At 47.7% G+C, this 14,167-nt stretch overlaps 1 protein-coding gene across 1 annotated transcript in view; it reads left to right on the plus strand.

The window, feature by feature from the left end:
* The first annotated feature begins 8,952 nt into the window (after positions 1-8,952).
* AFAP1L1 (actin filament associated protein 1 like 1) overlaps positions 8,953-14,167 on the plus strand; it is a 58,823-nt gene continuing 53,608 nt past the window's right edge. The window contains exon 1 of the mRNA XM_081092128.1: positions 8,953-9,130. Within this exon, the coding sequence (XP_080948254.1) occupies positions 9,115-9,130 (16 nt within the window). The 5' untranslated portion in view covers positions 8,953-9,114. The remainder of the gene's footprint in view (positions 9,131-14,167) is intronic.

Here is a 14,167-nt window from a genome sequence, read left to right on the forward strand (position 1 = left end):
TAAATCAGAACACAAGGCGGGGGTGGGCGGGAAGAGCACAGAAGTCACAGGAGGTTAGAGTGTGAGGTCCACATTTGGCAGCCACGGAAACAGGCCCACTGAGTGAGCAGATCAGGACTACGCAGCGACGCTGCCTCCAGCGCCGTTCGTCCTCACCGGGCACCGGGCACAGAAACGTGGGGACCGGCTGTGGAGCGTGTCAGCAGCAGCACTCGCCACCGAGCAGAGCCAAACGTGGAGCAGACGGGCTTAAAATTTAAAGAGAGAAAAGCACTGCTAGAGTTCATAGCAATTAGCATGGCAGAATGGTGCCAGCTCTGTTAATGCCCCTGGGGAAGTAACTTTTACATGCTTCATTCCTCATCAGACTTTGAGCTGCTAAAAACCTTGACTACACAGTGATAAACACCTGCTTTTATATCCACAGCTCGGAGCCGCTGCCAAGCCGTTCGGAGCGAGGTTCTTTTAAATCAATGAAACCCGGAAGCCCTGAGGATGACGGCCAGCCGCTCGTTACCACCCAAGGGCCCACTGGCTTCTTCACTGAGCCTGGTCCAGTCGGCACAGGGAGGGACACAGGCAGGGGAGCCCAGGCCTGCAGTCAGCCCCAGGGCTCGTCCTCTCGGCAAATGAGGGCCAGGTGTGCAGATGAATCAGGTCACCAAAGTCAAGCGACAACTATGCCCGTGACAGAAAGCGTTTCCTTCTCAGGGGGAAACTGTCCCAGTGTTTCCCAAACTGCAGTCACTCAGACATCACCTTCACAATGTTCATAAGGTTATTTATTTACTCGGTGCTGCTTATGTAATATTTTTATTTCAATTAATTCATACCCGACGTGTCTATTTTAAGCTGATATTGAAATTATAGGTTTGTAAGGACTGGTTATATGTTTTAAATACAAATTTAGACAACTTCATCAAATCTTTAAACATGTTGGCCTGTGTAACATCTGGGTTGATCTCACATCCTCACCAGAAGTCTGAATTCCACCCTTTGGGAGGAGAGGACGTGGATTCCCTCAATTCTTCATGACGACTGGTCTTTGGAGAACCAAAAGGAAAACTAGCAGAAGGAGCCACAGAGAGAAGAAAACACAAGCTACTCTGACAATCGAACAGGGCCTGGGTTAATCCCGCCCACCCCAGGGAGCCAAGACCATCACGTACCACCGGTTGGTCCGGGGCATCATGCCAACAGAAGTCCCTGGCCCTTGCTAAGGTTTTCTCTGGAGACACTGCCCACCCCTCCCCCACCCCCTCACCCCCCCACCCCACCCCCCTACCCCTGCTGCTCTGGGGGTAAAGCCTTTGCCTCCACAGGCACCTTCCTGAGCTTCAGCAGGGACATTATAGCACGGCAACTGGACTCAGCCTCACAACCAGGCACTGGTTATATAGGCTGAATTGTGCCCGCTCCCAAAAATAACCCATATGTTGAAGACCAATCCCTTCTCCCCCCTCCCCCCACCACAGAATGTGGCTGTATTTGAAAATAGGGCCTTTAAAGATGTGATTAAGTAAAAATGAGGCTGTCAGGGTGGGCCTTAATCCAATCTGACTGGGATCCTTATGAAAGCAGAATAGGGCACAGGGAGAGACACCAGGGTTGCATGCACAGAGGAAAGACCACGTGAAGAGGCACTCAGAGGGCAGCCATCTGCAAGCCAGGGAGAGAGAGTCCTCAGAGGAAACCAACCCTGCTAACACCTGCTCTTGTACTTCCAGCCTCCAGAACTGCCGGAAGATAATTTTCAATTGTTTAAGCAACCCAGTCTGTGGTAGTTTGTTATGACAACCCGAGCAAATCAATACAACACATGCAATTAGACTCGCAAAATAGGAATCAGAGCACTTATTTCATAGGGTGGTAAGGACAGAATGATGTGCTTCAGGGACAGTACCTGGCTGCCGGAGCGGGGTGCCTCTGACCCACAGCATCTCCCTCGTTCTTAGATCAAGTGGTTTAGCCAGACTGTCAGAGCCCCCTCTGGGCCGGTGCTGGACTACAGGGAGAGAGGCATGCCTTTGTGCCCTGGAGCCTCTGCTACCAAGGCGTGCAGGCCTGGAGAGGTGAGGCCTTAGCCAGGTTGGAAGGGACCATGTAAAGATGAAGACTGAACAGAGGAAGGTGGGAGAGTGAGAGAAAGTAGCAACTACTCTGTTTGCATTCCTGGGGATCTGAGCTTGCCTTCAAGCCAACTTCACCCCTTCCACTCCCCCGTTACCCTCGGAGCAAATAAATTCCCTTTTTGTTTAAGCTGCTTGGAGTTGTGATTCCGACACTTGCCACCAAAGGAGTCATGAAAGACACACTGGCTTCCAGAGCGAATTAGCACTGACAGTGGAGTCTGGCATGCATGCCTTTACTGTCCGTGTGAGGGAGAGTGATGACAATTTAAATAGTGCAGGCAGCTGCCCCGAGGGATCATGGGATGGGAGGGAAGGCTTGCCAGGGCAGCCAAGTGAATACATATGAAGGGGTCAAAATCTGCCTCGGTCAGTCACTGAACAATGCATGTAGGACCTGGACCCAAGGGCCATTTTGTTCCCAAAGCCCTCCTGTGGATACAAAAGAAGTGTGGCTGCCTCTCTAGCACACAGCCTTGCCCACCTGGATCAGGAGAAATTGTCCCAAGCAATGTGTCCTTCTGACAAAATGACAGCTCTATCAGGTGTTCCTGCAGAGAAGGGGGAATCTAGCAGAACCTAATGGTGTGATTTACAAAAAGTACCCTGCAGGGGGCAGCCTGGGTGTGTGGCGGGGACTTCAGTCGCCCTTACTATTTCCAGAAGCATCGTCAGAGGAAACCCACCTTGATTACAGTAATAACTCACACTTCCGCCGGTGGGCCAGGCCCTGCACTGAGCGCTTACGATGTCTCATTTAATCCTCCGGGCACTACTTTTATCCTCATTTTACAGATGAGGAAATTGAGCCTTTGAGTTTCAGAGCTGTAGGTGGCACAGCCTGAACTTGAACTCAGGGATGTCTCACTCCAAAGCCCATGCATGTGGCCACTGCACAACTCCTCCCTAAACAGAGGGATTTGGAGAGCGCTTCCTCTGTGCCAGGCGAGGCACCAAGCGCTTTACTAGGCGTACCAGTTAATAATGCGGATTTTTTTCAATAGATGGAGTTACACATATGTTGATATATATGCGATTTGATATGTATGCTATTTTGTTGTATTGACAACAAGCTCAAAACTTCATATGTCAAATTTTCTGAAGGTGTTAACATCATAGATATTTTTACATTTAAAAATGTCGAATTTCGTGCCCAAAAAAAGAGCATTTGTGGGAAGTTTTAATTCATTACTTTATTTTGAAGAAAAGTGCTGCTGAAAGTTATCGTATCCTTCGGGAAGCTTATGGTGAACATGCTCCATCTCAAGATACTTGTGAATACTGGTTTAAACGCTTTAAGAGTGATGATTTCTATGTGAAAGATAAAGAATGTCCAGGTCAATTTGAACCACGCTTTGATCGTAAAACGACCAGAATGGGCCAGAAGACACGGCAAAGTAATTTTGCTTCATGATGGCACACCAACACACACTTCAAAACCAGCTAAAGACACGTTAAAAGATCTTGCCTGGGAAGTATTATCCCACCCACTGTACTCACCAGACCTTGCTTCTTCAGATTACCACTTGTTCCGATCGATGGCACATGCACTTTCTGAGCAGCACTTCAAAACATACGAAATGGAAAATTGGGTCTCTGAATGGTTTGCCTCAAAACAAGAAAAGTTCTATTGGGACGGTATCCACAAATTACCTGAGAGATGGGGAAATGTGTAGCTAGCGATGGACATTACTTTGAATAAAGCACTTTTGATGTTTCTCTTAAAATTATCGTGTTTCCTTTGATTACAAAATCTGCATTATTAACGGGTACAGCTGGTACATACATACATAGGTGGTCGAATTTAAGCCTCATAACCACCCTGTGAGGGAGGTGTCATTAGTCCCAATTTTTAGCTGAGGCATCTGGGGTTCCGAGAGGTTGAAGATCATGCTCTTAACTGGGTATCAAACTCAGATCTGCCTCGTTGCAAAGTCAAGCTCTTTGTGTCCCACAAACTTAAGAGAATGATACTGTGGGGGCAGGAGGAGTGTGGTTCTGGTGTCATGGAATCTGGAGCCCTGGGTACCACTCCTGGTTCTGCCCCTAAGATCTCATGTGATCTCAGGCAAGACTTCTTCCTCTCTTGCCTCAATTTCCTCATCTGACAAAGGAAGGCTCCAGACTGGCTAATCTCTCAGGCTCCTCTTGGCTTGAAAGTTTTTCTAGTTTCAGGTTTAAGAAATTCACTTTGGACCTGCAGCCTGGCGTCAGCCCGATGCCTAGAGGTGAAGATGGGCATGCAGCCCAGCCTTTCAGAGGAGAGCCAGCCTGTGCTGTATTGTTGGGCATCATCTCGTCCCTCAGGGTGGAGGCACCCAGCTGGACAGACTCCCCAGAAGTCTTCCTGGGTCCACAATTTTCCTCAGAGTTCCATATGGCGCCCGGGGGGCTGTAAGCCAGATTAAGCCACAGGCTGTTTTAACTGGCTTTTGCAATGTCTTAAATCAATTGGTATTACTGACCAACATTTTTACATCAAAAGAGATTTTACACTAAAATCTGGATTTATGGATTCTCCTGACAAGTCTGAACATCTGGCCACTTCAGGCCCATGTTCCCACTGGCCACACTGGCCCAGGTTGCTGGCTACCAGCCTTTTGCTGAAACAAGAGTGTCCTGCTTTGCCACTGCCCCATTGGCCAGCTCAGCTCACACACGCCTCCCCCGCCTGGCCCTGTCGGTGCTTCAGTCTGTGAGACTCACTTATGGAGCCAAGGGTGCTCTTTTCTGGAGGAAGGGCCCAAAAGGAGGGGGCGGGCTTCGTGCAGCATGTGGACATGAAAACAAAAGTTCCTTTTCCTCCAGATACAACCAGTGCACGAGCCACTGCTGACTTCCGAGACGAAGCCCTGAAGCCCGGGTGCAGGTAGGAGCCCCTGCCCTGCAACAGGCACTGAAGGTCTGACAAAAGAAGGAGTTTCCATCCATCCGTGAAACTCTTTCTCCCAGAAGCTGCCACTCAGATCTCTATCTGCTTTCCGGGGCCCAGAGTGGACCAGCGGGCATGTGTCATTTTCCTGGATAGGGGCTATAATGGCAACATTGTGCTGAGGGGAACAAGAGAGGTTTTCATCCAACGACCAACACTGAGCAGACATTCGAGTAAGGGGTTTGGGGGCGTGCCCTGCACAAAGGAGCTTGGGAGAGGGGCCCTGAGGCGAGGAGAAGCCCCTTGGGCTGGGCTGCATGTCCACAGCAGCACGCATGAGGGAGGAAAGCACAGAGGCATTGCTCCCAGAACACCTCAATGCAATGTCATTTCCCTCTGCAAATAAATAAGCAAACACACAATCCCAGAGGGTGAATGACACCACCACCCGCCCTCCCCCCCCCCCCCCCCCCGCCCAATGACACATGAATTCACAGACGCCTCCTGAATACTTGAGCATTTACACACTGACTGACTCCACAAGACATTACCACTTCCTAAGTGCCAGGCACTATGCTAAGCATCGAGCAGTAAGACACAGCACCCACCCCCGCAGTGCTTGCAATCCGAGGGCCAGAGAGAGGCACGGAGAGAAGTAAGTAGGAAATTCTACACTGATGACCCAATGGAAGCACTGAGACTCACACAGCGACAGAGTCGGCTCAGGAATCCAGATTCGAACCCCCAACCTGTGGTCTTCCAAGGTCTCCTGAGATCAATGTTTGTCTACTCTGAGGCTGGGGCTCAGTGAAGAAGGCACCCTAAATACCTAATAAGGAATGTGGACTCTACACTGAGGGCAAGAGGGAGCCATCGCATATTTTAGGGGGAATCTAACTGGGATCATGGAATGGTCACTCTGGTGGCCAGCGTGGAAGCAGACCTGGGGACAAGGTGGCAAGTTAGAAGGCTAGAGTATGTTTCTCTCACTGGGACAAAGAACCTTTAGCCTCCAAATATTCCTTCCCCATGGCTTCCCAGTTCTACCTGATAAGCTAAGAATGAGGCTGGAGAGTATCATTTGTTTTCACTAGACTGGCAGCATGAGGGAGTTGAAAACTTTCTTCCTGGTATTGTTCCCAGGACCGAATTTAATATCGTTTTCTACAGAGCTGAAGCTCTTCACCCAGAATTCTTTAGACTAGTGATGGCGAACCTTTTGAGCTCGGCGTGTCAGCATTTTGAAAAACCCTAACTTAACTCTGGTGCCGTGTCACATATAGACATTTTTTTGGTATTTGCAACCATAGCAAAACAAAGACTTATATTTTTGATATTTATTTTATATATTTAAATGCCATTTAACAAAGAAAAATCAACCAAAAAAAAAAATGAGTTCGCGTGTCACCTCTGACACGCGTGCCATAGGTTCGCCATCACTGCTCTAGACAGCACCGGGCGAACCTGGAAGACTCGGCACTGAGCAAGAACGAAAGAGAAGACGTGAGGCAGGTCCTAAAAACCCTTTCCAGGGAGTTGTCCTCTTAATAGGGAAACGCGAGGGGAGGAGAAAACCAGGCACCCACGGCCCCCCTCCACTCTCCCCAGTGCTTCCCACCTGACACCCCACAGTCCGGCCAAACCAAAGGGTTTTGCAGATATATCCTGCAGCCTTCTATCTCTGTGTCTTTGCTCTTATGTTTTCTCTGCTTGTAATGTTATCTTCTCAATGTAGACTCACCCAAATGTCTGTCTTCCAGTACTGTCACCATGATCAGTAAGAAATTCTTGCTTTGTTTTAATTAACTAAAAAACACTTTATCTCTGCCCAGCCTGTGTGGCTAAGTGGTGAAGCATCGACCCATGAACCAGGAGGTCACAGTTCAATTCCAGGTCAAGGCACATGCCCTGGTGGTGGACTCGGTCCCCAGTGTGGGGTGTGCAGGAGGCAGCCAATCAAAGATTCTCATCATTGTCTCCTTGACAATCCCCTGGCCTCCCCTACCCCCCAGTGTCTTATGTCCATTGGTTATGCTTATATGCATGCATACAAGTCCTTTGGTTGATCTCTTACCCACCCCCCTCCTGGGGATTATCAAGGGCGGGGGGGGGGGAGGGGAAGGAGACATATGTAATACTCTTTGTAATACTTTAAGCAATAAAAAAAAATTTAAAAAAAAAGATTCTCATCATTGATGTTTCTATCTCCCTCTCCCTTCCTCTCTCTGAAAATCAATTATAAGAACATCATTTTTAAAAAGCACTCTATGCTACTCAGGCGATTTTCACATAATAATTTGTAATTAAATTATTTTGTACATATTTATTTCCTAGATTGTAGATTACTTGAGATTATTCCTACTTAGTGTTAGTTCTCCCAATAGAAACTTACACAGAGTGCAATAAACATTCTTAAGTGAACTGACGATAAGTGGGTATAGCTTTTAGGGTAACTATAAACTTCATTAAAGGAAAAGTACAGAAAATATACATATATAATTATTCCTTGCCAAAACCCACAAGCAGCCTCCTCACCCATCTCATTCCATTTTCCTGACCACAACCAAGTTGTAGTCAATTTAGTCAACAGTGCCACCAAGTGGACATTATGGGTAATTATCTAAACCAGACTACACCTTTTTAATCCTTAGAACTGTGCACAGACCATGTTCTCCCGTTTTTTACATCTTTTCCAGACCAGAGTTCAGTTAATCCATCATATAGATTCTTCTACAGATACATATAAATCCTTCTTAGCCCTCTGACTTTTCTTTCCAATTCTCTGATAAACCTCCAAAGTCCCTGAAAGTTTCTGAGAATTAATCTACCCAAGCCTCCATCTGTTTTTGCAATAGTTATGGTCTCTATTATAAAATTATTTCAAGTGAAATAAATATTATGTTTTTAAAGTATTAACGGGCTAGCCTTGGAACTTAACTACAATTTATAACCTAATTCCAAGTGTTTCAGAGTTCAAGCAGGGAACTTTTGGAACTTCATCCACTTGTAAATTGTTGGTTGTCTGCTTTAGAATTTAAACTGACCTTTTCAAATTGGAAAAGTGGGCAGGAACAAAGAGGAAGTTGGAAACTAATAATGTTCACATTTTTATAGCTATTTATGGTTTAGAAAGTGGGTTTATATCATCATTTCATTTGCCCTGCGAACAGTCTTGTGAGGCCAGTATGAGGTTTCCCGCAGCACAGACGAGCAAGCAAGCCTCAAAGGCTGAATACTACACATTTAAAAAGCAGCAGAGTAAGACCTCACACACAAGTTTCAGACTTGAATTCCGTTGTTGTTTTTCACTGCACCACATTTCCTCCAAGTGCTCGCTAAACAAACTGCCCAGGCAATTTTGCAAAGCCAACGTTCATTTCAACCTACCCATGAAAGCAATGAAGAAAAAAATCCCCAGTCCAGGAAAGGGCAGGATGCTCTTTCTCAGGCCCTTCCTCATCTCTCTGCCTTTGCACAAGGTATTGTTTTTTATTATTATTACTCCACTCCTCTTTCTCACCCTTATTGACACTGGCATAGCACCTGCTCCACTGTCTGGCACTAGAAGCTGCTCAGGAAAGACTTGTCCACTGAAGATGATAACCCCAAAGCCAGGAACTGGGTGGCAGCTGCAGAGAGAGAGGCTTTGATTCCATGGTGGGGGGGAGGGGGCGGGGGAGGCATGCTAACGCCTCGGCAATCTGAAGATGGCCTGGGCGGGAGGTACCATAGCGAGCCCCCCATCACTAATGGAGAACAAGCACCACCTTGGTCCGGGACAGCGGCGCGGAAGAAAGCGCGGCAACCGGAAAATGAGTCCTGCGGCCGAGCGGGAGGGGCGTGGAGGGCGTGCGGAAGGGAGGGCGTGGCACGGGCGTGTGCGGGACAGGGGACACTGCCGGCGGCCCAGGGGGGAGGCGAGCTCCGGGTCTATTCCGGAGCGGCGTGGAGGGGCGGGCGGGGGTGCCGGCGGGCATCCTGTCTGGGGGAGGGGACGCACGGAGGGCGCTCCCCGCGGGCGGACTGGAGAGTGCAGCCCGCCCCCCCCCGCCGCCAGCCCCGCCTGAGCCACCGCAACCCGCGCCGACCGCCCCGGCTGTGATCATCGGCGCCATGGACCGAGGCCGGGGTAAGAGGAGCCGCAAAGGCCGCCCTTGCTGCACGGGGCGGGGAAGGGAGAACCGGGCGAACAGGAGGCGAGAGAGGAGGGAGGGAAGGCACCGTGGGGCGGCGGGGCGGGGAGTGGAAGGCCCGGTGCTGCGTGTGCAGGTGCCTCCTGCTGCCCCAGGCAGCCCGGCGTCTGTCAGTCCTGGAGCTGAGGGGTCTCCTGTGTGTAAAACCAGCGTTTCATACACTCAGTCTTAACTTCATAAAAGAATCCCCCAAGATCCCCGAGTCCGGCAGGCTTTTTCCCTCCGAAGGGTACACTAAGGTTGACAGGTTACAGTCCAGAAACACCCCACTGTGCGCCTGGGGGTCGGCCCGGGGAGACGGGAGCCCGCAGCTGCCCAGGGCACTGGGAGGAGAGAGGGCAGGCGCTGGGGTGGCTGAGCCCTGGCTCTGTTCCTGACACGCTGTGTGGCCTTAGCCCGGTCCCTTCTGCTCTCTGGGCTAGTGCCGTGGTTTCCCAGACCCCTTCCTGCTTGAACTCTCGGGGGATGAGTGTATTTGATAGAATTTTCGCAGAAGTGGTGGGGGCTCGCAGAAATTAGACCGGACTTGAGAAAAGAGAGGAGGGGGCTGTGCTTAAGAAAAGGCCTAGACATCTCGAGGAGCATGCGGCTGTAAAGAGGGGGCCTGCTTGGACACCAAGGTCCTAAACCCCCACCTCTGGGATCCAAAGAGACCACCGGTGTGAATGCACTTGATAAACTAGTGAGTGTGGGGCATTATTATTCTTATTATTATGGTGAAATGGAAAATTCTTCCCCCTCCCTACAATCATCTCACACACTTCCTCCGTCTGCCTGTGCGCTGTGCTGAGGCCACCAGGGGGGGAAGGAGCGACCAGGAGTGTGGAAGCAATTAGGAGGGCACTGGGGGCAGGGACCTGTGCATGAGCAAGCGTCGGGGCAGCCTCCCCTGCACTCGCAGATAAAGCCAGAGTTCAGAGGGCTGCAGAGGACCCCTGGCTCCCAGTGCAAGATTTATAAAGCAGTTCTCACCAGACAGGTCTGCAAAGAGTATCCACACTTGCCGGGGAGGAAAATGAGAAAGAGAAAAGATGCACCTCTGATGTCCCTCATTCCTCTGTCCCCACCTCCCACCGCCCACATCTAAGGCAGAGCACCGCTCCCCCACCCAGTTACCCCCACAAATGGTCAAATTCCACCCTGTCAGGCCCCAGTACAAAAATCCAGAATTATGGAAAGCAGACTATGTCTTCCTCAGACACCCCAAGGGTGACAATAATTTACTTATTTTTAATGCTTAATAAACAATCGCTTCTCGGCCTTTGGGCTGAGATCAAGTGTAAGTACTTAATAAGCCTCGCTTTACTTCAGAAGGCTGCCTCCGGAGCACTCTCCCCAGGAGCTGGACTTCCTGGGAATCTGTTAGGACTCGGAATTGTTCCAGGGCTCCGACCCTCTCCCCCACTGCAGGCTTTCCAAGGCCACGTTCCTTCTCCCTCCCCGTTCTCATCACAGTGGGCCATAACTAAGTTATCCAACGACCTGTTAGCATCTGCCTGCCCTGCCCCACTGTGAGCTTCTGGAAGGCTAGAAGTGGATGACACTCTGCTGACACAATGCCTGGCACACAGTAGGAGCTCACTAACAGCGGTTCAGTTAGTTATATGAAACATACTTTTTACAGTGCACCTCAGGTTAACCGTAATGCTGATTTTTTTTTTTAAAAAGAGAATGTTACTAAGTCCTCACATCAGAACAGTTCTTTGTGACTTGTAAAGGCTTTCTCAAAATGCCAGCAAAGTAGATGGGGCACACAGGCCCAGTTATCTGTCTAGATCAGCCGTGGGCAAACTACGGCCCGTTTGAAATGAATACAACTTTTGAAAAAAAAAAAAAGACTGTACCCTTTTATGTAATGATGTTTACTTTGAATTTATATTAGTTCACACAAACACTCCATCCATGCTTTTGTTCCGGACCTCCAGTCCAGTTTAAGAACCCATTGTGGCCCTTGAGTCAAAAAGTTTGCCCACCCCTGGTCTAGATCCTTGCTTGTAATTGTCTACCATGGTAAATTACTGCACTTTATCAGCAAAACATGACTAAGTATTAATCAGAATGCAAAATCTGTATGTGCTTTTAAGATAAAACATGAGACTTGAAAAATCATTCCAGCAGACATTCCTTGTGCCTCTATCCCCAAGAGCGTGTGTGCATACTCTTCCATTGTCAATAAAGGTTTCAGAAGTGCAGGTCTAGTTTCAACCCCATACCTACCATGTGGGGAGGTGGACTGCCATGGCCAGGATATTGTGGAGGAAACCACACTTCTGCATTAATAACAATATCAACTGAAATCATCAAGCTCTTACTATGCACCAGGCACCATGCTCAGCTTTTTACATGGCTACTCTTGGAACAAGTGGTGGGACAGGGGCTATGATCAGGCACTAATCACTATTCCCCACGTCATAGGAAAGCAGGCTTGGCAGGTATATTGGACAGCTAGGGTTGCCATAACAAAATGCCACAGGTTTGCTGGCTTAGACAGCAAAAAAGTATTTTCTCACAGTTCAGGAGGCTAGAAGTCCAAGATCAGTATACTACCAGGGTTGATTTCTGGTGAGACCTTTTTTCTGAGCTTGTAGACAATCTGCCTTCTCACTGTGTCCTCACATGGCCTCTTCTCTGCACACACCAGGGGTGGGGAACCTTTTTTCTGCCAAGTGCCATTTGGATATTTATAGCATCATTCGAGAGCCATACAAAATTATCAACTTAAAATTCTGCCTGCTATATTTGATCAAACATTTAATTAACTCAACTCTAATGCGTTGCCAGGGCCAGACCAAATGATTTCTTGGGCCTTAGGGGTCCACAGGCTGGACGGTCCCCACCCCTGCTATAGACTAATACACCACCTTCTATGGGACAAGTAATTCACTTATCCTTATATGAGAATAAAATATGAATACTGATAATACCTATATCTTGGGGTTGTTGTAGATATTAAGTGCATGGGAAATACTTCAAACAATGCCTAGAACATGGGACCCACTCAATAAATGCTGGCTATTATGATAATTACAATCTTTTAAAATCAAATTTAACATAATAAAATTGTTTTACTTGGATCCTCCATACACTGGTCTGACTCTGATGACACTTTCTGAGTTCTTACTTTGGTCAGCTTTTGTACAACTCAGAGACAGGGTCCATGTCATGATCTTCTCTGTATCCTGGAGCCCCTGGGTGCTTGTCTCTTGGAAATCCAAGTTCAATAACTGGACCACTATCCAACTGACATTTCTCAGTGTCCATTTTCTCTTATTTATTCTACACATTCATGCCTACTGACTGTGGTTGTTTCTTCACAATTTTGCTTTTGTGAACTTTCCAGTCTTCTCTCAAGCCATCTTCTCTTTAAGTTCTTTGTTCTAAATTTTCTTGGATTTTCCTTATTAATGTCCAAGATTATTTCTGATCTGCCTGGCTCATATGAAGTCATTAATTTCCCCAATATTCTTTTCCTTTTCACTTTACACCTAGTTATATTTCAATAAATCAAATTCAACCCAAGATGGGAGGTTTTTTTGCTGCATTCTATGTTCTTTTGGAAATCATGTTGTCTACTGAGCAATTCAAGAAATAATTTGAAGCTCTGCTTTTCACTAAGTGAAATTGTTATTGTTCAAGAGATGATAGAAGAACCCATTCTGTGTCTTGCCCTCTGTTGGATCAGCTTTGAGGTGATTAGGAAAGCCACACCTTCCCTATCCATAGCTTCCATTGACCAACTAGCCTGTAGCTACTGTATGATGAGCCTGCCCCCATGGCTATGAATCCCCATACCTCTTCCCTGACATCCGAGTTCATTCTCTCCACCACTTCTATCAGTTACTGTCCTTCTGAAAGGCATACTCATCCATACTTATCTTTTCCATCCAAACATCTGTGAGGTCACCTTTAACAGCCTGGCAACTCAGAACTGAGTGGGTCAGAGAATGGACAAAGTGGGGTTTGAGTGTGACTGCAACTTTTGACCGTGTGATCTTGTATGAATTGGGTAAATTACTTCATTTCTATGAACTCCAGTTCCATTGCATTTGGAGTGTCATGGGGAAAGCTAGCACTTGTGAAATAGTCAATAAATGATAGATGTTATATTTATCAAATATAATTACTTGGATTTTAGCCACGCTGTGCAATGGATGCATGTGGTCATATGGTATTTAAGCTCACTCTCTTCCCTGTAGAGGCTTCTGCTGGTCACTGGGCACCACTTCCATTTCCTTGTCCCAGTCATTCTTCCTAGTGTTTGACTTCTCCATTTTAGTCAGGATTTTTTTTCTGCCTCTCCCTCAAATATCAGTTTCAAGCCCCCCTTCTCACGTGGGTGAGCACCCTGCCAAATAAGTTCTTCCCTCCCCACTCTCTGCCAAAAGCATATCATTATTCCATTCTGATCTTTGGTTTGGAAAAACAATCTTGTTTTTGGATACCATCAGCTTCTCATACCCTTCTTACCCTTTAAAAAAAAAACTTGCAACTACACAAAAAATCAATCCCACACACACACATACCCCCGCCACCCCTAAGCATTTTCCTCCTTCCTTTCCTGGCCAAATTTCTCAAATAAATGATCACTCATGGCTTCCTGTTCCTTCCCACACTCCCTTTCATTCCCTACAGTCTCATAGCTAATCACACCTTCTGCTGAAAGCCCACTCTTAAGGGCTACAAATGATTTCTATTTTGTCTAACCTTCACCTATTCGAAGTCTCCTCTCCTGGATTTCTCTGTAGCTCCGTTGACCCTCTACTTTTCTCTAAATGTATTCTCCAACTTTAAAGAGATGGGAAAAGCATGGATTTGGGAATCAAATAAGTCTAGGTTAAATAACTACCGCTGCATCCCTCCAGGAAGCCTTTTCTGCCTCTCCCATCCCCCAATCCCAATCCCAGGGTTATACTGCTCATGGCCTCTGCCTCTCCTGCCCTAAGGCAATGAAGTGACCCAACTAAGTCTTGTTC

Source organism: Myotis nattereri, assembly GCF_964212035.1.
Source record: "Myotis nattereri genome assembly, chromosome: 5".
Lineage (NCBI taxonomy): Eukaryota > Metazoa > Chordata > Mammalia > Chiroptera > Vespertilionidae > Myotis > Myotis nattereri.